At 45.2% G+C, this 27,855-nt stretch overlaps 1 protein-coding gene and 1 long non-coding RNA gene across 3 annotated transcripts; one reads left to right on the top strand and one right to left on the bottom strand.

The window, feature by feature from the left end:
- LOC141558076 (uncharacterized) lies at positions 1-27,449 on the bottom strand. The gene is made up of 3 exons (XR_012486951.1): positions 27,389-27,449; positions 4,671-4,752; positions 1-1,856 (listed from the first exon to the last, which is right to left on the bottom strand). It is a non-coding gene; the product is annotated as an uncharacterized LOC141558076 (long non-coding RNA).
- On the top strand, positions 16,261-27,855 carry SKOR1 (SKI family transcriptional corepressor 1). 2 transcript variants are annotated; one of them, XM_074294726.1, is made up of 8 exons: positions 16,261-19,425; positions 21,090-21,186; positions 22,753-22,860; positions 23,640-23,681; positions 25,321-25,395; positions 25,880-25,954; positions 26,463-26,528; positions 26,950-27,855. In XM_074294726.1, exons 1-8 carry the CDS (start codon positions 17,131-17,133, stop codon positions 27,042-27,044), a joined length of 2,853 nt encoding a protein of 950 aa, XP_074150827.1. In that variant the 5' UTR covers positions 16,261-17,130; the 3' UTR covers positions 27,045-27,855. The 2 variants fall into 2 exon arrangements, with proteins under 2 accessions (XP_074150827.1, XP_074150826.1); XM_074294725.1 differs by having other exon boundaries at positions 16,262-19,425; positions 23,640-23,711.

The raw sequence follows: 27,855 nt of genomic DNA, 5'->3' as shown, positions 1-27,855 counted from the left end.
TTTCATGTTGAATTTATGTATTTTAACAGAAAAGTAGATTTTACATATGAGATCTCAGTTTTGTGCACAATCTTTTTTTTTTCTACTATACTATCGATGTAAAAATGCTCATTTTCTTTGATATTTCAATTCAAAATGTAAAAAAAAAATTAAAAGAGAGGGAGTTGGGATGGGGGGGGGGGGTCTGAGAGTGAGGGAATGAGAACAAGAGGTTGTCACTTTCCCAGGGTCATATAGCCAATATAGAAGAAAGGATATAAACCCAGATTTTTTTGAGTGTTATATTCTCAGCCCAACATCCACTCTCTCAAAATTATACACTATTATAATAACGTGAGCCACTTACTGCTTAACTGGACTCCTTCTGGAAACAGATCCCCAAGTCTAGCCTTCCCCAGCTCCTTCCCCAGCTCCTCTCCACCTGCCTTCCCTTCCCCCAATCTCCAGCACACATGCACTCATAACCCCTCCCTTTAGCTGATCTCCATTCAGTCCCTTTACGTGACTAATATTCCTTCATCTTAAGAGAGTAAATGCTTGTGCTAAATGAGAACATAGCCCAGAGCAAAGATGTCTTCAAGTTTTCCATTTAACTTCATTTCTTTCACTATTGAGGAAAGAAGGGGGGGGAAAGAAGCTGCTAATATATAAGCTCCAGAATTCCACAGATTTCATCCAACAGTCAATGAGAGCATTGGAAAGCTTTAACACTATTGTAACATTAAAGCAACCATTGCTGGGCTTGAGGGGCTAGGGCACTGTTTACCCTCTTCCACTCTGTTAGGGGGTCCTTTTGTACCAGGCCCAGGTATGCAGCCTGACCTAGCTCAGTTCTGTTAGCCTCCAGTTCTAGTGATAGGAGGAGGTAAGGTCTGAATGCTCGAATTCTTTGGCTTATTAAACTCTCACTTTAGTGTTCTGACTACAAATTATTCAAAGCTTATGTTTAGGTCTCCCTTCTAAATCTTCCCAAAGGAAAGAGTAAAAAGGGAATCAATCTATAATGTAAAACAGGAATGAGACAGGTATTTTATTCCATTACATAGTAGGAAATACCAAACATAACAGACTCACAATGTGAATTATCAGAATGACTTAAACAGGCTTTGATAACAACTTATAATTGCTTACAATCTGCTGAAAGGCTGATATTTAAACTCTGTCAGAATGTAAATTAATTTGCAAGAGTTCTGACCAGACATTTTGCATTTTTTCCCTTGTTGCTAATTTTACTCAATGGATGTCACAAGACTCTGAAAGTCACAAGATTGCTTCTAAGCCTAGACACATGCATCTTGACATCCCTAGGGCTTTTGGATGGCTCTCATGAGAAAATTCAACCTCTGGTATTCTATGTTATTTACAGAAACCCTTCCACTCCAGTGTGTACTGAAATCACATTTAGCCTATTGTTGAGCTCTCCGATTTATACCAAGTTTCCAGAATAATCTCAGCCACATTAGCTTGGGGAAAAGTTCAGGGAAACTACTTTAGAGGAACAGATGATCTCTAAGAACTGGAAAGTGGCCTTTCACGCATAACAGTCAGGTCATGGAAGAGGCAAATGGAGCTATATCTTTTGGGTATGATATCTGAATAATGGATCTATCCCATATCTGTGAGGGGATAGGAAAGTGGAAATAAGAAGGGATGATGGTACAGATGCCCAAGTTAAGGGGGTTTCATATCAATTTTTCATGTACTTATATATGTGTATTTCTCCTTGGTAGAGTATAAGCTTCTCATGGTCAGGAACTTTTCACTTGTGATTGTTTCTTTATCTCCAGTGCCTGATGTAGTGCAAGGCCTGGAACATAGGACAGGATTCATACATCCTTGTTGATTGATTCATCAACCTGAAATGGAAATGTATAATAAATACATTTGTTTCATTACACACACACACACACACACACACACACACACACACACACACACACACACCATGACTGAGAAGAGACTGCACTTCTCCCCACTCTCATCTACCTTTTCCCATCTTATCAGAATGCCCCAAGTACCTTTCTTCTATGACTCCCTTAATGCTCATTTTTAACTTTTTAAAATTTTTTAAAATTTGTGTTTGTATATCTATTTTTTTGTTTGTATATCTCATTTGTTTTTAAATGTATCCTTTTCCTTCCCCTACCCAACAAGTTCTTTGATGTTTATTTTAGCCTGATTTTGTTTATACACAGAATGTTGGGTATGTCCATGATGAAAAAGAGACCCATTCTTAATTTTGTGTACATATTTCCTCTGTTGGTATTGTTTTAAAATTATTTGAATTACTTTAATACAATTAGCAGATTTCTTATCTCTTCTATGTGTGTACTCCCTCCAACAATGCTGGTTGTAACCTATCCATATCCCCACATGCATGTTCAATAAATCATTGGATGATTCAGAATTGGACTGAATTTTATCCTTCAGTCCAATACCCTCATTTTACTGAAAAGGAAGCTGAGAGGCCCAGAGAGATGATACAATTTGCTCAAAATCACAAGTAATAAGTTGGAGAACTGGGATTTGAATCCAGGTCACCTGACTCCAAATCCCATCTGCTTTCTACAGTATCACAAATGCACCAAAGAAGGTCCATCCAAAATGCTGGGGGATTTTTTATAGTTCCCTTGATAACTAGGTATACAGCAATGAATGATTCTTAACTCTGTCATATATCCAGCCCACTTTCTTTTATGGTCAAACCTCTTTCTGAGGACTATAAAACTAATGGTAGTATTCTAGAAAAGTACTGTGTCAGAAATGTACTAGCTGTGTGACCTTGAGCAAGTCATTTAACTCGGTTTCCTCAAGTATAAAATGAACTGGAGAAGAAAATGGCAAACCACTCCAGCACCTTTGAAAAGAAAGCATTAAATGAGATCATGAAGAGTCAGACATGAATGAAACAAATAATCATTCCCTAGCATTTGAGCTAGGAATTCTTAATATGACAACATAGAGAGGTAGTGGAGTAAAAGGTTTTTTCACCTTTCTTATGGCAGATAAAACTAGAAAATAAAGAAGTCCACTTGGGGTACCAACAGAAGGTAAAAGAAGAATGAGCCACATGAAGGGATCTAGGTTAATGGCCACATAGGTAGGTCCAGATGCTAGCTAAAAAGTGTGTGGAATAGAGAGATAAGGTGAAGAACTTACCGGAATATGTAAATTATTTTTCTGTATTTTATTTTCATTATTTTTGTGTCTCTGTGACCTGCATAAGTACAATATGTTCAGGCCCATATTTACTTGAGCCTTGGCCAGCTATAAATATATTTACTTAACCTGAGCTGATGGCATTTATCAGTATTTGACATTTATCCATATTTAGACTATTAATTTAAACACTGTTTGCTTGATTATATAAAGCCTGAAGGCCTGATTTTCTGTTTTCTAGAAATCAGGTGATTTCGGGGAAACAGAAACCTTCCATTCCAATCTCTCTGGATAGCAACAACCAATGAGATGCCTCCCCCACCACCGCCTTCTCAATGCTCTTGTACTTGTGAGATAATCTCTTGTATAAAAGCTGTGTATCTTTACTACTTCTTTAACCCTCCTACCTCAAGCTTTCTCTTTCTCTTATCTCATGGATAAGAGAAATCCTCATGAGGATTAATAAACAATCTTCCTGCTTTATACCTCTGATTAGTCATTTTGACTAAGGGTCTTTTACATGTCACACAAAAGTGAAATAGAGAAACCCAGCTTCATCTAAGGATTTGCCAAATAAACATGCACCAAGGCACCAACTAGGTCAGTGATGAGAAAATAATAACTGACATTGCCCTACCTTTTGTCAAGTGATAGTAGATTAGAGAAGTATGGAACATTTTGTATACTGGCAGAGTCTTGAATGTGTTGGTTAATTTTGTTAAATATTTTTTCTATCTCTCTTTTTCAAATATGTTTCAAGAGATGGCCCTCTAAGGAGAGGAATATATGTTTAAAACTTAAGGCAAAAATGTAAAATACAACTGACATTTATTTAGTTGCTTTATACATAATTTGTGTTTTTGTTTAGTAGCAAAGAAGTAGAAACAAAGTAGAAGTCCAACAACTAGAGAATGGCTGAACAAATTGTGGTACATTCATGTAATGGAATATGATTACACTGTAAGAAATGATTAGGAAGAACTTAGATAAGCATCAGAAGATTTATCAACTGATTAAAGATCGAGGAAGCAAAACCAGGAGAAAAATAAGATACACAATGACTACAACAATGTGAATGGAAAAGAACCACAACAAAATAATGAAAACATAATTCTGTAAAGTTTCAATGACCACACTTGGCCCCAAGGAAGAGATTTGAGAAGACACCTCCAGCTACTTCTTTGCAGGACTATGGAGATGAAACACAGCATATATTATCAGACTTGATTAATAACCACTTTTATCTCCTTTTCCCCCTTTCTTTTAAACTCTTTCATAAGGCTTAAGTCTCCAAGTTGGAAAAGGGAAAATGAAGATGATATAAAAACAAAATGTATCAACAAATAATGCCTTGCATCTTATCTCATTTGTACTCCAATCAGAGCTTAGATTCTGCTGTCAAAGCCTTCAGATGCTGGATATTATGGGTATTATTGTCCCCATCTTATAGATGGAGAAACTGGAACTGAAAGGTTAGGTAACTTGCTTGCAGAGCTAGCATCTAGGCTTACCTGATTGCTCTATGTGGCCAGTAACCTAGATCTCTTCATGTGGTTCATTCTTCTTTTACCTTCTGCTGGTACTCCAGATTAGCTAAGGTGACAGGAAAAGATGATGATAAATGTTGGGGTGAGGTGGGAAAACTGAGACACTAATGCATTGTCACTACTGGATTTGGATCCCAAAGAGTTAATAAAAAAGGGGAAAGGACCCACATGTGCAAAAATGTTTGTAGTAGCTTTGTTGTTGTGGCAAAAAACTGGAGAGTGAGTAGATGCACATTAATTGGGGAATGTTGAATAAATTACAGTAAATGAATGTAATAGAAGTTAGAACAAATTGATTTCAGAAAATCCTGGAGAGACTTATATGAACTGATGCTGAGTGAAATAAGCAGAACCAGGAGATCATTATATACTTCAACAACAATACTGTATGATGATCAATTCTGATGGACGTGGCCCTCTCCAACAATGAGATGAACCAAATCAGTTCCAATAGAGCAGTAATGAACTGAACCAGCTACACCCAGCAAAAGAACTCTGGGAGATGACTATGAAACACTACATAGAATTCCCAGTGCCTCTATTTTTGCCCACCTGCATTTCTGATTTCCTTCACAGGCTAATTGTACTATTTCAAAGTCCAATTCTCTTTGTAAAGCAAAATAACTGTTTGGACATGTATACATATATTGTATTTAACTTATACTTTAACATATATAACATGTATTGGTTAACCTCCATCTGGAGGAGGGGGATGGGAGGAAGGAGGGGAAAAATTGGAACAAAAGGCTTGGCAATTATCAGTGTTGTAAAATTACCCATGCATATATCTTGTAAATAAAAAGCTATAATAATAAAAAAAAATTAATGTAGAAAACTATCTTAAAACATCATTGGAAAAATAAAATACTATCAAGAAAAAACTTCAGAATTTTATTCATCTTGCTGTGCTACCTATTCCCAGATTGAGTTAAGACTAAGTTTGACAGTAAGAGTATGATGGTGCTTGGAAGTTGTGCCAACTTTCTATGGATAGATTACAGATATTTTCAATTAGAGTTTTTATGATCTGTCACTTCTCTTCTTGTGTGACTTAAAAACATCAAAAGATCTGGGTTTATATCCAGATCACCCTCCACTAACACAAACTCAAATTCCTTTACATCTTGGTGTGTTGCTTTTAGAAGTAGCTATGGCAAAAAAATAAATAAAAAGTAACACTTTGTGGCCTCTCAGATTGAGGCCTCAGCTAGATTGGCCCTTTGAGGTGAGTCTATTTCTAGCCAATACATTTTCAATTTGATAGGCCTGTTATTGCTACTTACTATCTGTATTACCTTAGGCAAGTCATTTAACCTCCAAAAGCCTCAGTTTTTCTCACATAAAATGAACAAATTGAACAAAATGGTTTCTGAGGACTCTTCCAGCTCTAAACCTATGATTTACAATTTTTTGGCCAATCAGATCTTAGATTCTGCTATCAGAACCTTCAGGAACTTCCTCACCATCAGAGCAGGACTTTATAATGTCGGGGTTTTTTTTTGGTGTAACATTGTTTCTATGATTTTTATTTCTCTTCCCCTCTAAATTATTATAGCAAGGTCTTTTGGAAAAAATTCAATCTTTGAACTAAAGAGAAAAGTAGATTTTGAGCTTATGTTTAACACAGAAGTTTCTGGGAGAGATCAAAGATCTTAAAGGTTACAAAAACCAGGACTGGTGGCAGCACTAAAGGGAAAAATGGACAATCACCACAGCAATTCTAAGCCCTAAGGAAGAGAATGAGAAAAGGAAGTAAGCAAGACTTTTAAAGGGAAGCTGCTATCTTCTCATTCCAGTTCAATCCAATCCAATAAGCATTTTTTCTGTGCAAGGCACTTTGCTAGGATGAGGTGGTTAACAAAGATATTCCTTGCCCTCAAGGAGTTATATTCATAATCAGATATCAGAGTACCAGGCATTTTAGCCCAGGGCGATTCACCTTGATTATAACTTTGCTTGGGATGACTTTGGGAGCCAAGAGATACCTAAAGTCTGCTTTCATACTGCCTTAAAGGTATAAAGCTTGCCAAATTGTCTTTTGTTTCCCCTGCTGTTATTCCTTCTTCTGTCTTCCCCTTCCCCTTTCTTATGCCTACTCAAACTTCAAAATAAGGATATAGCCAAAATACTTGAATTGCTAGAAGGCATAATTCAAACCTTGAAGACAATTTGTAGGAAGGATAGTTAACTTCAGGTCACCACTCTCCTCCTAAAACATCTTCTCCAGTGGTTTTCCATTACTTATCAGGTAAAGTCCTGAACCCTCAAGATCATAGTTTGTAATCTTGCTCCAGTTTTTCTAGTTTTGGAATCCTATGTCAGTCAGGAAGGTCTTTCTCCATCCCATATGCTTGACTTCTGCATTCCCAAGTGCATATCTATACTCCCATCTCACAATTTCCCTACCACCATTACCACCCTTAGCCTGGATTTTCCTCACTGCCTAGAAAAAAATCTACCCTTCCAATAAGGTCTGGTTCAAGGCACACTTTCGCCATTAAATCTTCCCTTACCATCTAAACCTATTGTGAGACTCACTTCCCTCTGAATCCCTAAAAGTCTGCACCTGTGTCATTCATGTGGCATTTAACACATTTAGGATGCTTTTAAATGCTTTGTGTCTAAATCTTGATTCTGCTACTTGATTGCAAATCCCCCCAGACCAGAACCAGCATTCAATCAATCAACAAGTATTTATTAAGTACCTACTATGTTACAGATAGTGGAGATACAGGTACAAACAATGCATTACTCCCTATTTACAAAGAATTTACATTCTAATGAGGGGAGCCAACAAAGACATAAAAATATTTTTCATATGTATGTGTTATATAAATAGAAATATATGAATATACATAACATACATATCAAATGTAAATAACCACAAGGTAAATAAATGCTAGAACGTAAGCAGTTAAAGGGATCAGAAAAGGCTTCTTGTAAAAGGAAGCACTTGAACTCCATCTTGAAGGAAGAGAAGTATTCTAGGAAGTTAAAAGTGAAGAGGAGAATGTATTCAAACCATGTAGTACAGCCAGTTCAAAGACATGGAACATGAGAAACAAAGAGAAGACCAGTTTGCCAGATTGAAAAGTAAAGGAAGGGGAATGATGTTCATTATTACTGGAAAGATAGGTTGGGACCAGGTTTGAAGAGCTTTAAGAACTAAACAGTTTACATTTTATTCTAAAGTCAATAGGGACTGATTGATTAGGGGAATGAAATAATTGATCTTAAGGAAAATTACTTTGGCAGCAGTGGAATGGAGACTTTTGAGGCAAGGAGACCAATTAGGAGGCTGTTATATATGAATTTAGGAAAGAAGAGAGGGAGGGAAGGAGGGGAGGGAAGAGAGAGAAGAAGAAAGGAGGAAGGGAGAGAGGAGGAAAAAAGACTTCCTGGGCACATACTTTGCATTGGAGAAGTTGCCCTCTAAAGAGTTCTAGAGACCCAGAGAATTAGAACTTCTAAGCCAAAATATATACATATATATATGTGTGTGTGTGTGTGTGTATATATACATCTATATCTGAATATAGATTATCTGGGCTGCTTTCTGCAAGTCCCCATTCCCTCTCAGCTGTGGTCTGGGGGAGGGAGTTTCCCTGAGGCAATAAAAATTCGGAGTCCTTTGGCTCTTTGGCTAATTGGGGTCAGAGAAAGCAGAGATAACTGAAATCCTTTGGGAATTCCCAAACCTCCCCTTTACCATCCATAGTTTCCTACTTCCTGGGCTAAATTTTTCCCCCCAGAGCTGTTCCTTGGGTAGTGGACCAGACACCTTGGGTCAACCTTCTTTTCTCAGTTCTGGGACAAATAGCTTTGATAAAGAACAGAATAGCCACAAGGTTGGGGAAGAGAGTGGAAAAATGGAGGAAGAAACCAATTCTAGAATGCTGTTGTAATGTTAGCAGTAAAGGGAGATAAGCAGGTTGAAGCACCAAGAAGACAGACATTTTACTAGAGGCCCTCAGTCTGGTCAAAGAGATCTTTGCAAAACTCTCCACTTCTGGCCTCTACCAGCTGCTGCTTTATTCTTCTAGTATAAAGCATGCCTGAACTTTAGTCTCGAAATTAATCTCTGCTCATTTGAATGCTGCTTTGCATCTCATTTGGATGTTTCTCTGAATGTCAGATTTTACTAATATAAAGCTTCACCTTCAAATCTTGCTCCTCACCCCATCTCTTTCTTAAGCACTGCTCCCCTCCCCAGCACGTTCACCATAGCTTAGCTTCCCTAAGCTTTAAAGATCAAATAAAAATAAGGAGAAGCAAAGTTTAAAAAAAAAAAAAAAACCCAAAACAATGAATCATTTTCCAGGCTTGGGGACCAAGAGGGAAATCTAAATCCTAAAGTCCAGTGGTCTCTCTTGGACATTTACTTGCACCGTGGGAGCCTGGGTGGTGTTCTCTCACCTCAAAATTCAATCCAGGATAGAAGTGAGAGCAAGAGTTCCATAACTAAAAACTTTCCTCCCCTAACCCCGGCAGTTCTGCATCATCCACCCCTCCCAAGGTTCTCACACCTCCACCCTTTGTTTCCAGATAAAGGTCCAGTCGATTTTTAGGACATTCGTTCCAGTTAGTCAGCACCACTGGTGTGCAGAGGAGGCAGCTCTAGAGGTTCCCGTTTCCCAGTCCCTGCTTGCACTCGCCCTTCCCTCGGCCCAGGCTGCCCAAGCTCCAGACTCGTGTCTATCCAGACCGGCGGATTAATATACAGATATTAAGTAAACAATAAATTAGCAAAACTACAAGAAAATTTTACAGCCCTTTGCATTTGGCAATCATTGAGTGTTAATTAGAAATTCATTACAATTAAAACCCTGCCTAAACAGAGCCTACACGCCTTAATTACATCTGATTTTTAATTCAGAATACGTGTTTACACAGTAAGCGATACGTACCCCATGATTATCCCCAATACTCTTTATACTGTACTAATTATGTAAATTAAACCTAATTAACTGACGAAAACTGCCGTTAATTCAACTGTTAAAAGATATGTGCTTGCGGAAGGAGGCGAGCTCTCCAAACCCGAGCCAAAAGTGGGGGCGCAGGCTGTGGAGACTCCGGGGCGCAGATAACCTGAGCGTGGGACTTGGTGTGGACGCGGTGCCCGAGGGAAGCCGTGCGAACTGGAGAGGTGCGGGGGCCGTGAGGAGAAGCGGAAGCAAACATCAGGTGAAATGAGAATGAGTAAGATCCGATTAAAAAAAAAAAAGAAGAAGAAGAAGAAGAAGAAGAAGAAGAAGAAAGAACAAGCTCAGTGAACGGATAATTGATAAAGGAGCCGAAGAAATGCCGAACTCAAGGAGAACTGAGAAGAGGGCTCTAAAAATCGAAAGTGAGGGACGGTTGCGTAAACTCAGAAAGTGCCGGTAACTGAGATAGAACTATCACTAGAACTGGGGCTCTATCTCCCACGAGCCCTGGCCCTAGAAAAAGAGAAAATCTAAATTCAGCCCTCTCTTCTTTACGGTCCTGGGCCGAAAAGCAAGGATTAGCAATCTGATGGGTTAGGGAGAAGGAAACTAAGAGAACTAACTTGTCCATCTTCGTTATGGGAAGGACCCTCGGACAGTCCCTAGACTACAAAGTCGTTTCACCTCTTTCTCTCCTTCCCCCTCTTTTAAAAAAATAAAATAAGGCCTCCACATGGGAACACCTGGCATAGAGCCGTGACCTTGATTTCAGTGTCCCCAGGACCTAAGATCTTGTTCCCACCTCCAAAACTATCTTCCCTCCTCCTTCCTGGCCTAGGATTCTTGTTGAAGCTTTTCTCCGAATAAAATTACTTAAGAGGACAGAAGTCACTACCTTTCCTAAACTTTGAGCGCCCCAGAGTGAAGTCTGCTTTTGAATTCCGGCAAATCTAATTGGAAACTTCAAAGGAGCTGGAGCTGTCCGATTGTCCTGGGTTCTGAACTCATCCCGCCCCCACGTTCCGTCCCAGCCCTGACCAGTGCAACTCTGTTGCTTTCTCTTCTACCCTGAGATTCGGTCGTAGGGTCGGTCATTTGAACTAGTTCAGCACATTCTCGTCCAGAACCAATCTGGTTCTAAGAGAGATCCCAGGAGCCCATCAAGCGGATCTTGCTTGGACTGCAGAGAGCTCCCTCTACAGAGGGGGCCCAGTCACAAGCTTTCAAACCTGGCTCAATTCCAGGTAATCTAATCACCAAACTGGACCAGACAAGTTAGGCAATGTTGGTATAGTGATCGCACCCCAGCTAGACACAATGCAATTGCCTACGTGATTAATACCCCACTGGATGGGGTCGTGGTGGGGATGGAGAAGGCACAAGGGGTGGTTCAGCAAGGCCTGGCTGACCAGCTTCCCCTCTCTCTTGCCTCCCGGGCCCATCCTGGCTGCACAGTCATTGTCACAATGATGCGGGATTCTGAAATCTCTTTAAAAAAATCATTAAAAGGCGAAGAATAATTACCGACTGGGATTGTAATTATGGGGTGGGGGAGCCCAGGCTGGGAGAGAAGGGAAGAGCAGGGGGGTGGGTAACTGAGCTAGGGGACGGATTCAACAGTAATACCGAAAATGGGTTACTATGTCCCAGAGAGGGGCGGGAAGGAAGGGGATAGAATAGAAAAAGTGAGAGACAAAATCAGAGACTGAGACCGAATTATCCAGAGATATAGAAACTAAGAACAAGGAACAGATGAGATCAGAAAGATTTAAAAAAAAAGAGATTGAGAGAAGGAAGGAAATTCTGGTTTGCAATTAAAATAGAAAATAGAAATATAAGAGATGGAGTTATAAGAAACAGGTGGAGACAGTAAGATATGATAGATAGAAAGGGACAAAAAGAAAAGAGACATATAGATAAAAGCATAGGTTTAGGAAGAAATTGAACAGGACACAGGACAAAGAAAGAAACTAAACTAGGTTTCCTGAAAATGACTTTCCTGTGAGAAAGTTTTATGTCTTTCAGTGAATGAATTTAAGAGGGAGAAAAAGGTGAAACAAATTTAAAAAAAAAAAAAAAAAAAAGGCAGACAAACGAACAAATATGCCCTAAGGCTATCTTCTGGACTCTCAGAGAGAATCTAACATGACTTGCCCTATTCTGATTCCAAGGCTCCCTTCTCCCCTCCCAAAGAGAGTGTCTGATCCCGGGGCTCTCGATTTGAGATAGGGAGAAAATAAAGAAAAAGGAGAGACTGGACAAGGAGGAAGTAAGAGATAGAGAAGACCAAAAGGAAATAGAAAAGGAAAAGAAGAAGAAAGAGAGCAAAGAAGCAAAGGGGAAGAGGAGAATAGGAGAAAGAAAACGAAGTGAAAAGAGAAAGGGAATGAAAAGATAGAAGAGAGTAGGTAAGGGGAAAGAGGTGAGGAAAAGGGGGAAAGGGAGAACGAAAGAAGTGAAAAAAGGAGAAAAGGGAGAGCAAAGAAGCAAAGACCGTAAGAGGAAGAAGAGCCTAAAAGAAGGGAGAACAGATAAAGAAGGGGATGACCTGGGAGCTGTTGGTAAGGGAAGATTTATAGCACTAAATCTGTTTCCAAGGACAAACTCCACTTAATAACACATTACGTGGCAGGCTCTGAGGCGCGGTGTGGAGCAGGCCGGCAGTGCTGAGGGTTCCTGCGGCCCGCGGATGGCAGCGGCTCCGAAGTCAGAGCCCTCAGGCCATCCCCGGCCGTTATTAACTTCTGTTTGATTAGGGTAATTGTTCAAACTTGGGCTGGACAGTATGATTAATTACAGTTTAATTAACGTGTCCATTAAGAGCATTTAATGCCATGAAGCGTTGTGGGGGGAAGGGAAGGAAGGATTGGAGGTGGGGGTAGTGGAGAAGAGAGGAGCTTTTTTTACCTTCTACACACAAGCTCGCTGACTTGTAATTTAAACAGGAGGAAAAGAGACTGGAAGGAACATAGACTGAGTAGAGAAGAAAGGGAAAGAGAACTCAGAGAGGAAAAGATACGGAGGGGGGAGAAATTGAGTAATGAGAAAGAAAGCAAGGAATGACTATAATGAGAGAGAGAGAGAGAGAGAGAGAGAGAGAGAGAGAGAGAGAGAGAGAGAGAGAGAGAGAGAGAGAGAGAGAGAGAGAGAGAGAGAGAGAGAGAGAGAGAGAAATTGGTAAGGATGTGCTTGACCTCCAGCTCCCCCTGCCTGACTCTGTTGGTGTGCTTTGACTAGCCCTACCATAAATTCAGGGCCTGAAACCAAGGACTCCAGAAAGGTAGCTGTTGCTTTAGTAAGAACCCAGTTCCCAAGCAAAGAAACCTCTCACTCCAGTCTATAGTCGCCTCCCGCCCTCCCCCCCCCATACACACACTTCCAGTGCACACATATTATACAAACGCATAAAAGGCCTGGTTCCTGGTCCTCTCATCGATCATCCTTCACAACACTTGAGAAAAGGTGGTTTCTTCCACCATTTTGGGTTAGAGAATGACCTGGCTATGTCTGACCATGGCTACCAAACGCCAGTCCCCACCCTGCCCTCAACTCCGCAAGCCCCAGACCTCGCGCTTCCAAGCATGCTGTCATACCGCACCTTCCCCCCCAATTCTCCTGCCTTCAGCCTTCCATCCGACCCCATACACATACACTTCCCACCACCCTCGACCCGACTTGGCTCCTGTGGCGTCTTCATTTCCCATCCCGCATCGACCAGTCTTCCTCCCCCTCCGACCTGGGGCAGTTTGCGGTGCTACATAAATAATACAATTAGGTGATTTCTCCCGCCATCGACCTGCCCGCGTCTGGGACCTCAGTGGACAGGGCCAAAGGAGGAGGGGGCAACAAGAGATTCGGAGTGAAGGCTGTGATGGAGCAGGGAAGCCAACCTGGCGGGCCGCAGGCACTGCTCATTCCACCTTACCATCTCTACCGCCTCCTCTAGCCACCTATTCTCCCTTGCCCTTCTTTGACACCCTTTGCTGCTTTCTCCCCTTCCTTCCCCAGCCATCGCCCCCCCCCCCCAACCTGAACATCTCCGAAACGCAGCTGCTACCTTTGTCGGCCCATTTCTGTATCAGCCCGAGCGTGGGGCTGAATCGGTCTCGGGCCCCCTATAGACAAACTTTCCAAGCTGCCTGGAGCCCGAGTGGCATGGAGCTTTGAGGGTAGGGTCTCCACCGCACCCTCACCATCTCGTGGACCCAAGGGTTAGGAATACGCACGACTGTGGCTACGATAACCGAAAGGTTAGCAGGGGGCCCTTAGCAATTCTCCCACCTCATCCCAGTCCGGGGACAGCCAGCAGCTTCTGTTCTCCTCCTTTCCAAGACCCCCATTTATGTCCCTTTCCTACTCCCACTCAATCATGGCCAGATCTCAGGGCGCCAGCAGCTCCGGTCCTGCCCGCCAGCCCAACGCTCTTCCCCTCGTACGCCGACCTTAACCCCCAACCCTCTCACCCATCTCTTCCTCTCCCTCCTCTCTTTCCACCTCCCTCTTTCCTCCTCCCCGCCCCCACCCCTCCCCCCTCTCCCGGGCGCGGCGCCGCCCGCCCGGCCGCAGGTGCAGAACTGGGCGCAGGTGTCTCGGGCCAGCCGCTTACCTTGCACTCTGCCCGGGGCACCCCCCTGTCTTGTCCCCCTCCCCCTTTCTCTCACCCTCCCGGTCCCCGGAGCCCTGGGCTAGCCAGCCCCAGGCCGAGGCTGCGCGCTGAGTGACTGGCGGGTTGGGGGCTGATTGACGCGCGCCGGGCCCCGCCGAAGTGCGGCCCCTGCCGAGGTGCGCCCGCTAAGTGGGTTGTGCCCGCCTATTATTTCAGCTGTCAGCGGATCGATGCGCGGCTCCTCCGACTCGGGCGCCGCTGCTGCCGCAGCCCCCGAGCCGGCCATGTGGTCACTTCTCTTGTTGCGTCTCGGGCTGGGAGGACAGCAGCGCAGGATACTCACCCGAGCTCTCCCGTGAAGAGGACTCCGCTATAACTAACTCCCTTAGGCTCGCGGCCGGCCCAGCTCGCGGGACTTAGGGCAGAGGAGGGGGAGGGAGGGTGACAAGGGGGAGGGCTGAAGGGTGTGTGTGAGTGTGAATGTGTGTGTGTGCCCGCGCAAACGTGGGCCCGCACCGTAACCCAGAGAGCTGGGTGCGATTTCTGACTCCCGCCGCTTCCGTCACCCAAAGAGAGTGACCCTGCACTCCGGGGTCCAGCTGCCGCCTCTAGGTGAGTACCAGCGACGGGTCCAGTTTGGAGCCCCTTCCCTTTCTGGTCGTCTCTTTTTTCGTTACGTTCTTATTTTTAATTTGTTTTGCAAAACAAAACCCTAAAAGCTCACCGAGCCGCTAGTTTCTCAGGCTACAGGATATCTCCACTCCTTTCTCTCTTACTCTCTCATCCTCTGCTTCCTCCCACGCCAGGAGGCGGAGAAGCAGCTTTGCCAAACCCGCCTGGGGCCACGGCACTTTCCCCTTCCGCCGGCCCTTTTTCATTTTTCTCACTGCCGGTCTTCAGGGCTTTCCTTTCCTCAATCCTGCTCCCTCCTGGCAGTAGACACCCTGCTTCAGAAGCAAGTCTCTGAAATCTGATTCGTCTCCGGGGGCTCCTTTTTTCCTTCTGTTCCCTGTTCTCGGCCTGACTGAAACTAGGTATAACGCTGAAAACCAGGAATACGTTCTCCTCTTTGGTCTCCAAAATAATTCAATGTTTCCACGACCCCTACCCCCAATTCCCCTCCGTGTCCCCCTATGCACAGTACTCTGGACCGGCTCTTGAACAAATTGGGATTCAGACGGGGGATTAGCCTCCGGGGACTCCAGGACAGATTTTTTCACTCGATGCGGGCCAGTTGACCCTCACATTTTCGGGAAACCGGTGCGATATTGTGTAATTACCTTAAAAGCTGTTCATCCTCTCCAATCCCTCCTACATAAGCTCATTTTCTAGGCTTAGGCATCCTTCTGCTAGGTTCCTGCATTGGACTTGTCTGCTTCCTTGCTTCTTTTAGGCTTCAGTGAAGGTTGTAAAAAGGATATTCAACTTTTAGGTATGGTCAACTTGTTTCAGGTCAATTTGTGGAGACCAAAGGAAGGAAATGTGCAGAGTTGATAACTACACCTCACCTCATGGTTCCTTAAAAAGACAACTCGGGTCGATGGGGTTGCATTTCTTGAAATTAATTTGTCATCTTGGTTGTTTGGAAGGTTATGGGGTGGGAAAGGTTGATTTTCCTGGGCCCAAGACAAATTAGAGCCTTGGCCAGGCCAGATCTGCGTTTACTGTGATTAAGGACACGTGGAGGGCCAGTGGCCGATCGGAGTTCTTCCAGAGCTTAAGAAACCAGATATTTAAAACAACCATTCGTGCCAAATGCTGGCTAGATTCCGGCAACCGGAGCAACCGGGTTTTTATTTGGAGGAGAAGAGCGATCCTAAAGATCAAAAATACCTTGAGCTTCTCAAACGTTTCAGGAAGCGGCCAAGGCTCTCAAATTGGAACTGTGGACACATTTGGAAAAATAATGGGAAAATAAAAAATAGAGACAAATAACCTGAAATTAAAGGAGTCAAAACCCAAATCCTGCACTCTGGAAAGTGGAGAATCAGTATTTAATGAATGAAAAACCAGGGACTTTTCGGTTGGAACAAAAAGAGAAGCAAGATCTGAAAAACTTTTCAGAAAATCCTCCTCCCCACCTCGCCAGATGGCCCAGTCCTAAAATGAGTATTTATCAGAAAAAATGCTCTAAAACATAACACTATTATGGCCACGGCAGACTTTCCCACTAATAGTTAAAAAGAAAACCATTTAATTTTCCGTCTTTAATCTTTCAGCCAAAAGGAGCTTAGGGCGACTAGGGAAGGAACTGGTTTGTTTACACTTGAGCACTAGTCCACTCTTCTCCCTTCACCCCAGTCCCATCTTGAAGCAGGCCGGAGGTGAGGAGATTTGCCGTTTCGGGTTGTGCTTTTAGGAACTCAAATTACCCTAAATAGCTTTTAGAGAGGGACTCAGAACTCCGGACAGCAGACCCTGCCCAGTCATGCCCCCTCCAGTCCAGATAGTCTGATAATGGACATTGACAGCCCTCCAACCACCATGTGCCGGGGGCTCCCCTCTTAAGGATCTCTCTGCTCATGTCCCCACCCACCCACACCCTGTGTGGCCACCGGGTTGGACAGAGAGAGAAGAGAACAGATTGTGAATGTCCTTGATTCGGGACCAGGGAAGCTGGGCAATTTTAGGGTAAATATCTCCTCCTCCTCTTCCTCTTTTTCCTTTTCCTCCTCCTCCTTCTCCTCCAACCCTGATGGCTTTTGTCCTAGCGCCAGCACATGTATTAATAATAAAAGGAAACTTATTATAGGGGGGTGACTTCTGTTGTGAATAACAAATGCGAAGCCCCCCACGCTGGCAGCAGCTCCCTGCGCCCAGCTGGGCGGGACTGAGCAGCGGCGCTGAAAATGGCTCATCTCCTCTCTGATTTTTCTTTTGCAGAAGTGGCGGCATGGAGGCTCTCGCCAGTCAGATGGGGAATGGGCGCGAAGGAAGCTCCTCCCCAAACTCCAAGCAGGAGCTGCAGCCTTACTCCGGCTCCAATACCCTCAAGCCCAACCAGGTCGGCGAGACGTCCCTGTACGGGGTCCCCATCGTCTCCCTGGTCATCGACGGCCAGGAGCGCCTGTGCTTGGCGCAAATCTCGAACACGCTGCTGAAGAACTACAGCTACAATGAGATCCACAACCGGCGGGTGGCCCTGGGCATCACGTGTGTGCAGTGCACCCCGGTTCAGCTGGAGATCCTGCGCCGGGCCGGGGCTATGCCCATCTCGTCGCGCCGCTGTGGCATGATCACAAAGCGCGAGGCAGAACGGCTCTGCAAGTCCTTTCTTGGAGAGCATAAGCCGCCCAAGCTGCCCGAAAACTTTGCCTTCGACGTGGTTCACGAGTGCGCCTGGGGCTCCCGAGGCAGCTTCATTCCTGCGCGCTACAACAGTTCTCGCGCCAAGTGCATCAAGTGCGGCTACTGCAGCATGTACTTCTCCCCCAACAAGTTCATCTTCCACTCGCACCGCACCCCGGAGGCCAAGTACACTCAGCCCGATGCGGCCAACTTCAACTCTTGGCGCCGCCACCTCAAGCTCAGTGACAAGACGGCCACGGACGAGCTGAGTCACGCGTGGGAGGACGTCAAGGCTATGTTCAACGGTGGAACCCGTAAGCGGACATTCTCCCTTCACGGCGGCGGCGGCGGCGGCAGCGGCACCGGGGGCCCCGGAAAAGGAGTGGCCGGTGGTGGAGGGGGCGGCCCAGGCTGCGGAGGAGACCTTCCTCCCGGACCGCCGCCCCACAAAAGCCTTCGCTGCGCTGCCGATGATGACCCTACCGGGCCACCCGGGCCGCCGCCGCCTCCTCACCCGCAACGGGGTTTGGGCCTGTCTGGAGGAGGCGGGGGTGGCCCTGGAGGCGGCAGTGGGACCGGAGTTCGCAGTTACCCGGTGATCCCTGTACCCAGTAAGGGCTTTGGCCTTCTACAGAAGCTGCCACCACCTCTCTTCCCGCACCCTTACGGCTTCCCCACAGCTTTCGGCTTGTGCCCCAAGAAGGATGACCCAGTACTGGGCGGGGGTGATCCCAAGGGCGCTGGCGGGGCAGGTGCGGGTGGAGGCGCAGGAGGGGCCGGAGGCGGCGGAGGACATTTACCGCCAGGGGCCGGGGCTGGACCAGGCGGAGGTACGATGTTTTGGGGTCACCAGCCGGCTGGGGCAGCCAAAGATGCGGCTGCAGTGGCTGCAGCCGCCGCGGCTGCCACGGTCTATCCGACCTTTCCTATGTTCTGGCCAGCGGCGGGCAGCCTACCTGTGCCACCCTATCCAGCTCAGAGCCAGGCCAAGGCCGTGGCAGCGGCGGTTGCGGCCGCAGCGGCCGCAGCAGCAGCTGCGGCTGGAAACGGTGGAGCTGGAGGTCCAGGAGGTGCGGGCGGAACAGGAGGCCCAGGCGGAGGCCCAGTACCCCCTGGAGGAGCCGAGCCCTTGGAGGTGGTGGGAGAACCGGTCAAGGAAGGTGGCCTCGGAGGTGAAGAGCGGTGCCCCAGCGCGCTGTCCCGCGGACCTGGGGACGAGGACGGGGTAGAAGAACCACTGCCCCCGTCGTTGGGTCCCCTTCCCCTGGCGCCACCCCAGGCCCCTCCGCCCCACCAGGCCCGCAAAGGTAGCTACGTGTCGGCCTTTCGACCCGTGGTAAAAGACGCCGAGAGTATAGCGAAGCTATACGGCACTACCCGGGAGGCCTACGGGGCTGGGGCTGGGGCTGCCCGCGGCCCAGGGGGTAGCGGCGCTGGAGGCTACTTGAGTCCGGACTTCCTGAGCGAGGGAAGCTCTAGCTACCGCTCAGCCTCGCCCGACGTCGACACGGGCGATGAGCCGGAGGTGGACGTGGAGTCCAATCGCTTCCCCGACGACGAGGAAGCGGAACCTGAGGAGGAGGCCGATCCGGGCCAGTCAGTCGGAGGCGGCGGCCCTGACGGAGACTTGACGACCCCACTTCCCACCGGAGTCTCTTCCTCCTCCTCTGCCACCTCCTCCTCGGGAGACTGCCCAGCAGATTCATCCGATGGTGGCAGTCCCCACCATCGCCGGCGTCACGTGCCGCAGACGAGCGGCCGCCCGGGTTTCGGAGACCGGGCGCCTGAGGAAACAGGGAGACGCTCGGATGGAAGTCCAGAAAACGGAAGCTACGAGATGCGGGAGGCCTGCGGGGCTCTGGGAGGCTCGGTTCCAGGATCTGGCCCTGGCCCGGGCAAGGTGAGCCCCTTATGCTTATTTTCTTTCTCTTGGGATCTAGTCTACAAAGGGTTGGGGGAGGGGGGGACCAGGAGGTCCCACGGTGTGAAGGCCAAGCAAAGCCTCCATCACCTTTAGTCAGGTGTTTAGCTCGTCCCCCAAACCTCAAGTCAGTGTGTGGTGGAACTATACGTCGTGTTGTGAATACACCTCGACTGTCTAGCTACTCTATAGTCATGCAGAGTAGGTAGCTTTCCTAGCTGGGCGTCCCATAACCATTGGAGTTTTGATCTCATTTGAGATGTCTCAGGTCCCAGGAGGAAGTTCCTCTCCTCTTCCCAGTTACTTTTTACACGACCCCCTCCAACTGTTCATGGGGTCCCGTGGAACAAAATTCCCACAAAAATTCCTGTTGCTATTGTATACAGTCGTTGTAACCCGGAATATTACAAGTAACGTTTCCAAGATTTCGCAGCTCTTGAGTAATGTTTTCTATGGAAGGCAATTTTATTTCTACATTTCATAGTGCGTTTGTAAAAACAAATACACCCTGACAGAAATAAGAGACGGAGACAGAATACAGCATGTCTGACTTTTCAGTGGTCCTGTGTACTTGGAATAGCAGAGAACACGTATAAAACTACCTTTGAAATGAAACATATAAATCGGAGTGGGTTTCCTCAATTCCTGGCTTGAGGAAGTCTAGTGGTACACTTGTATCCGATTGTTGGATTCATAAAAGTGAAAGAAAACAGGGGGAAATGCCTCAGAGCACTCCTGTCACCCTCAGACGCGGCTTGAGCAATTGGAAAGGTGGGAGGTCTCTCTAGAATCCGGAGATTCCTCGGATTCCATGTTACAACCTGGCTACCAATTTTCTAAACGTGTATCCAATAGATTTTTATTCCTTGGACAGAGAGCGGCTTGAGGGAAGTTTAGAAAAACAGTGACAAACTATGCGGGGTTGCTTGGTGGGAGAAGGAAGGAAAGAAGAGCTTCTCGAAGTAGTTCGGTGACTGGGGGGATGCTCTCAGTTGTATGTGCGCGCGCACGTGTACGTGTGATTATGTATGCATGTATACATGCGTATGGGTATGTGTGGTTTTCCGAACTTTGTGTTGGGGCCCAGTCGGCTCTACTTGAGCATCAAACAAGGCTTAGGATCATATATTTTTAAAGTGATTCGAACACCTGTATATTTACATCCAAATAATCTATTAGGACTTTTATGCGGGGAGTTTCGGGGAGGAGAGCAAAGGGAAGAGGAGAAATTATAAAAAATCAGACGGATGTTGAATTTGTGGGGGCTATGAGCTTTGAAAAGCTCTTGGCCTCTGCGGCTCAATTTTTAATTCAGGTAATTTTCTCTAGAGCACTAATAATTATATTTAATACAAACCTATTATGTCAGTCTCGGAGGCCGTTTGGCCTCTTCGTCTGCGTCATTTAGACTGTGAGGGTGGTCATTATACTCTCTCAGAGGGACTCTGGGCCCCTCCCCTTTTTGTTCCACCCGCCCGTCTGTTTGCACACAGACTAGTCCCTCCCTTCACCTGGTCTCCCTCCCCCAATTGAATCTTGTTGGAGCGTCTCCTTTCCCTGACCCAAAAGGGTGTCAGAGGGTCCTCGGGGCTGGAACAAACCGCCGCCCTAATTGCATCTGATTTCTCCCGTCCGCTTTGCAGGTGTATGCGCAGGAAAGAGACGAGCACTTGCAGACCCTGAAGAGCTCTTCAGCGCTGGGAACGGCGGCCTCTTACCTTTGCAACCCAGAGGCAAATGGTAAAGGTGGCCCTTTCTCCCTTCTTTCCTACCCGAGAGACTTCGCTGAAATAGTCGAAGAGGAGAATATGATAATAGAAATAATGAGAGGGAGAGAAAGAAACCCACCAACTTAAACTGTACTAAATTAAAGACTCTTTCCCCCTTCCGTTCTCATTAGTATGCATTTAGTTCAGTTCTAAACACTGAACTAAACACTAAACACTGGCTTCCCCCCTTTAACTTCATCCACCCATTCAGGGGCTATTGATTGGGCACCTATTATATACAAGTAAGGAGCAGCTTCTTTGAGTGGATCTGTCTGGAGGAAACATTGTAGTTGGTTGTTTGAGATGTGTGTGATCATTCATCTACATTGTACAGTGGTTGACGGGAATAAAATTGAACAGGAAGCATTTTGATATATAATGATGAATGTATGTGTGTGTATATAAATATATATATATATATAATATGCAATATCTTACACACACATATACATATATATATATATATATATATATATATATATACATATATATATATGAAACCTGAGAGACAAAATAGCTTAGTGGATATGGAGCCAGCATCAAAGGCAGAAAGATCTGGGTTTACCTAATCTCTCAATGCTAGGGAAACTATAACTTTGCAAATTACAGAGAAGTTGCCATCCTGAAAGAATAGAAGGTACTTCCCACTAGGGAGCTCTCTCTCTACCCAATGAATTACAGGTTCAATCCTTACCTCTCCCCCCCATATGAGGGTTATCAGAGAATTTTAGGGCAGGAAAGTTCTTTTATCTTTTTTTTTTTTTTTTCTTTTAGTATCATTGACTCCTTTGGTGGAAGCTCTGAGTTCCTTCTTAGAATAATGCTTTTAAATCATTTTAGTTAGAGGTTAATGGAAATAAAAATTGATTTTTTTCCCCCTCTACCTACAAGGCAAGACTTTTCTGGAATCCCTAATCTAGTACATCCCTTCTATTTTTTTACCAAATCTGAGTTCCAAAGGAAAGTCATTGTGTGTGGAAACAGAAAGAGAGGAGAGAAAAAAGAGGAAGGAAAAAAAAAAAAAAAAAAAAAAAAAAAAAAAAAAAAAAAAAGCTCTTTCAAGGCAAACTTTCCTAGGTGTATTCTGTGCCTCAGTAGGCAGCCAGTCCTGTCTATGCCTTTAATAGCCACTGTTTAATAGGCATTAGCCAATGATGGAAAAGTATATAGAAGAAACTCAAATTCATTAACTCCCCCCTTTTCTCTCTCCCTCTCTTTCTCCTTATCTGTCTCTCTCTCTTTCACACACACACACACTAGCTAGTGGCCCAGTATTTCCACTCAATGTAGGTCATTTGTCTCTGATGGGTTGGTTCTGTGGAATGGGGTTGGGGGAGGAAAGGAAGGTTTGTAAAAGAGTGAAGATTTACCTAAGAAAATGCTTCCAGGGAGCCTAGCCAATCTTCCAAGAGCAGAGAGATTAGGCAGCTCCCCTAAGAGGTCTTTAATAAGCACCCTATCCTTAATTATGTAATTAAGGATGTATTCGATCATACTTTCTTTGCTTGTACTTGAAAATCCGTTTATTCCTTTTAAGAGCCAGATAAAGAAGACAATCACTCAACGGCAGAGGATTTGGAGGCTAGGAAATCCTATCAAGACCAAAGGAGTGTCTCTCAGCCCAGTCCGGTAACCACAGACCGAGGTGAGTAAACCTCCATGTCTGCAACACCCTTACCAGCTCTGTCTTCCTTGCCCCTCTACCGCTCTCATCTCCACCTCTTCCTAGAACTGGGAGGGAGAGATTGGAGCTGCCTCTGGGGAACTTCACCTGTGTACAGCTCTTACTGACTGCTTGGTGAGACTGCTGAAGGGCAGATACACATGATGGAGATATGGACATTGGAAAGGAAAAGGTTTTAAATCAACAGTAAGAAGCTGTCCCCTCCAGCTTCACATGGATAAATATTTAAATAACTTTGCCAGTCATGAGCCACTTTCTCTTCTGTTGGCTCGATTTCCCAAATTCCTCTCTACTCTGCCTACAGAATTCCGCTTGATACTAGCCTGTGCTAAGTAATTCCAGTGAATGGAAGCCAAAAGTCAGGAAGGGGGAAGCGCAAAGAGAAGACGAAAGGAATGGAGTTAAGTTAGGAAAGTTAAGTTTAGGAAGGAAGTTAAGAAAGAAAAAGAAATTTGGGCACCGAGCCTGAAATGCAAGGGGCTTTTCATGCAGAAAGGTAGTCCAATGTCTTCTCTCCAGGCTGGATATATGGAAACACATCAGTAAAAATGATTAACCCTCTCCCTGGGGAGACTATGAATCCACTCTTCTCCCTTCTTCCTATTCCCTCATGGGAAAAGAAGGGATAGTTTAAGGCTGAGCTTCCACATGAGTTGACTAAGGTGTTTCCAACTAATCTACTCAATCAAGACATTCTTGTCAGCTGCTGACCTTCTGACTTGTTCTTGTGTCTGTCACAGGAGAAGAAGGACTGACCTTGGATGTCACTGGAACTCCGATAGGTGAGAAAGACATCGAGAACCTCGCCAGAGGTGAGGGCTCTAAAACTTAAGTCTTCAGAGACAGGAAGTCCACGTGTGTGTGTGTGTGTGTGTGTGTGTGTGTGTGTAGGCTGCTTACTGAAAGCACTTTACCAAATAAAAATCCCATTCCTTCCAGAATCTGCTGTATTAACCTAATGAATAATATCAAGACCTTAGGGTCTGGGGTGAGGAAGGGCCAGAGTAAAGGTGATTCGAACAATCTTTTTGGAAACATAGGCCTGTAGATAAGAAGACTGGGTTAGTCTGAAGAACAAACAAAAGGACCTTCATCTACTTTAGATTTGGCTTTTACTTAAAAGCAGGTCAGGAATTTTTTTTTCTCTCCTTTAGATGTCTGGATTTTCTGGGCCTTGATCCCACCTATTGTTTTTGGACTGAATTATCCTAATGACCATTCCCAGCTCTCCCTTTCTTTTCCTATAATAGAGAAAGTTTGGAAGGTTTAGAGAAGCAGAGAGATAGAGAATAGGGTGTGGAAGGACTTCCTGTTGATTTTATACAGAGTTTCTGCCTTAAAGAAATTTTGTTAACCTTTCAAGGAGAAGTGTCAGTAACATCCACCTGATATGGCAGACATTTTCAATCTTCAAACTTTCGAAAAGGAATAGCTCTCAGGAGCTTCCAGGAGCCTTCCCCAGAAGTTAGGGTTAAAGATTCTTGGCAAAAACATAGAAGGCTATATCGATGAAGAGGGCCCCTGTTCCCTGCTCCCTGATCCATCCTTTCCATCTCTTGCCTTCCAGCCAAAAGAAGGAAAACTAGTCAAAATGTCTGGTTTCTCTGGAGACAAAGCTCTGCAGAGTGGAAACATGAGATAATGGATCTTCTAGTTTTGGCTCTATCATTGACTCATTGTGAATATGAGCAAATCACTTTTAACTCTTTTGCCTTCAGTTTGCTCACCTAAAAAAAATTTCCAGTTTTTAAAATCCCACAGTTCTGTAGACAGGAAGAATATTATATGGTAGATGCAACACTTATGTAGGGAGGTAGGAAAATAGTCCTGAGGCCCCTTCACTGGAGTTTTAAGGACTGGGGCAAGAAGAGATGCATACAAATACATTGTCTAACTCCTGGAAGCATGTTTCCTTTTAACATTGCAATTTTAGTTTTTATAGGGCTGCTAAATGGGTGAGATTAATAGTGGGATATAAGGTAGACCTGATCCTCTGAAAAGTGCAATGAGTAGTGATTAGAGCAGGTCTAACTCTTTTCTGGATGCCCACTAAATACTCAATTTGGAAGTGACAAAAGGAAGGGGAAATGACTGATTAGCTGAGGTGACTAGAACCACTTCCTCTAGAAGCTTGGTATCTGGCTTGGAAGATTGCTTCGATTCCTGCTCCACCACCACCATCCTTCTATTGAGTACAAATGGGAAAAGTAAGACAAGCCCCGTCTGCAGACACTGATCCCAAAGCCAAATGGGGATGGAAGTAGTGTGGGGAGATGGGCAGGATTTTCCAGCAGTGGGGTGTGAGTATGACCTTGAGTGTGTAGAAGAACTTCAGAAAGCTTGGGATGGGGTTTAGGAGTCTGGGGCTCAGAGCTGTCCTGTCCAAAAACCTGCAAAGCCTTACCAAGCTGTTCCTCACAGGCGAACTGCAAAAACTGCTTCTGGAGCAAATGGAGCTCAGGAAGAAATTGGAACGGGAATTCCAGAGCCTCAAAGGTATGTCCCTGCTTACCCTTCTCTCCCCTGTCCTGCCCACTCTCCCCTTTACTCTTCTTTCCTCTTTTTCTTTACATTCTTCCTCCTCTTCCTTCCTCCTAAGACAAATCTAGTTGCCTTGCTCTCCCCCTCCTGTCCTCCTCTTTCCTACTCTGTCCCCACCTTTTTTTTACCCACTTTCCCCTTCTCCCCTTCTTTTCTCATTTCCTCCTCTTTCCTTCCTCATCCTTCCCCTCCCACAACTGCCTCAAGGTTGAAGGATAATGCCCAAGCTAGTTGGGCTTCTCCACCAGGCCAATTGAGGCAAAGAACTGTCCAAATATGTCCCGGCCCATCCCTTCTCACCCCAATGCTCACAAACACATTTGTTGTCAGTTCGCCAAACACACATTTTCTGGGGTTCTCTAGAGGGCCACCAGCCTGAGTACGGCATGCGGGGGTGGGGGACTGTACTTAACAGTTCTCACTTAATCAATTTGCACAGATAATTTTCAGGATCAGATGAAGAGGGAATTGGCCTATAGAGAAGAAATGGTACAACAGCTGCAAATTGTCAGAGGTAAGACTCGAGTCAGGTGAGCGCTTGCAAGAGGCCATAACTACCTCTTGTCTGGTAGGGGCTGTAATGTTAGTTCAGTCATTTGGATTTAAATTGAAGGTAATTTAACAATTATTTTTTTTATTTAATATCCTTTGTATACTCTGATTAGCCTCAGAATGGCAAGCAAGCCCAACAAACGGCTTGAAGGCATCATTACATGGAGTGATTGAACTTCTTATCGCGGCAATTTCCATGGTTTCTAAATTAAAAATCGAGGCGTAAAATTACCTGGGAAGTAATGCCTAAGTTTGCTTTAATTTTGGTTAGATCCATCTGCCTTTAAGCGCAATTCCCTACCATTACTTTCTTATACCATACTGCAGTCATAAGCTAGTGTGCTGCGGCTGTGTGTTTGTTTCCAACTCACAACTCGGAAGAGTTATCCCAACTAAACAGAGTCTGATGTGTTGGTAATGATGGGTGTGGAATTCACTTCGGCACCAACCCTGTCCCCTTTCTTTTTCAGACACTTTGTGTAACGAATTAGATCAGGAAAGAAAGGCTCGTTACGCCATCCAGCAGAAATTAAAAGGTGAGGGAAGCATTCTGTCCCTTCCCACTGAGGTCTGAAGTTGGGGACCTGGGAGGAGGAGGAAGAAGAAAAGAAAGGATGGAAAGGGAGGAAGAAAGAAAGGAAGAGGGAGGGGGAAGACCTGGCAGACTGATAAATAAGTGTTCGGTCTGTCCAAATAGAGGGGAGGGGTTGATGGAGGGGATAAATGAGGGATATTTGGGTATAGAGAAATGCATTTAGTTATAATTGGATTAAAAAAAATTGTATAGCTACCGTTAGTAGACAGGTGAGATTCCCGACTTGGGAGAATGAAAAATCCTCTAGAGTGGGGTGTGGAGGGGAATAAGATTGGGCCCCTGGCGGGGAATGAAAAATTCTCTAGAGTGGGGTGTGGAGGGGAATAAGACTGGGCCCCTGGCCTGGGTTTGTCCCTTTCCAGAAGCCCATGATGCCCTGCACCACTTCTCCTGTAAGATGCTGACGCCGCGTCACTGCACAGGGAACTGCTCATTCAAGCCTCCGCTCCTGCCCTAGCCCAACCTAACGCAGCCGAGCCGCGTGGACACACTTACAAAGCCATGCTCCTCCTCTGTAAATACGGGGCAGCAACCGAAAGAGAGAAACAAGCCATTTATACCAGACCGATGTAAATACTGATCTCCGGACGCCCTCCTCCATCTCCTAAGCCTCGGCCCACTTTCCCCCTCTCCCCACATTTACCCTTCGGTCCCTGGGATTCAGACTCAAGAGGTTCTAAGTGTAAATACCGCCTAAAACTAAGTTGAAATTCAGGGCATCGGACCACAAAAGTTTAACTGGACCAAAGGAAGAGGGGCAAGGAAAAAACAAACAAAAACGAAACGAAACGAAACCCTCACCAACTATCCTGAAGGAGAACACGCGGTCCAACTGTACAGTAACTGACTGTCGATTGTGAATACGTTATCAACTTCCCGCCAGCGATGTTCCATGCGTGATCACTGTCTGAAGTCCTAGCTACCTGTAATGTCCACTTCTTAAACTCTCGTTCCTAATGACAAAGTGGCTATGTGCAATGGATATAAATGTACTGTGATTCTCTTAGTACAGCATTTGGTTTAACTTAACCTTATTTATTTATGAATTAATTTATTTTGCTGTTTTCCTCCTCGTCCCTACCTCCCTCCCCACTGAGTTTTGATCTTTGGGCTTTATTTATTTAATTTATTTTTAGTTGTAATTATTGATGTAACAGCACTTTAAAAGGGCGACCACCGACTCACGAGATGACAACCTTTCAACTTTGTTTTGGGAGACATTTCTGTATTAAGTGACTTTGGTTCTTTAATAAAAAGTCTCGATCATG

This window comes from Sminthopsis crassicaudata, chromosome 2 (assembly GCF_048593235.1).
Source record: "Sminthopsis crassicaudata isolate SCR6 chromosome 2, ASM4859323v1, whole genome shotgun sequence".
Classification (NCBI taxonomy): Eukaryota; Metazoa; Chordata; class Mammalia; order Dasyuromorphia; family Dasyuridae; genus Sminthopsis; species Sminthopsis crassicaudata.
This window is presented reverse-complemented; position numbering and strand designations above follow the sequence as displayed.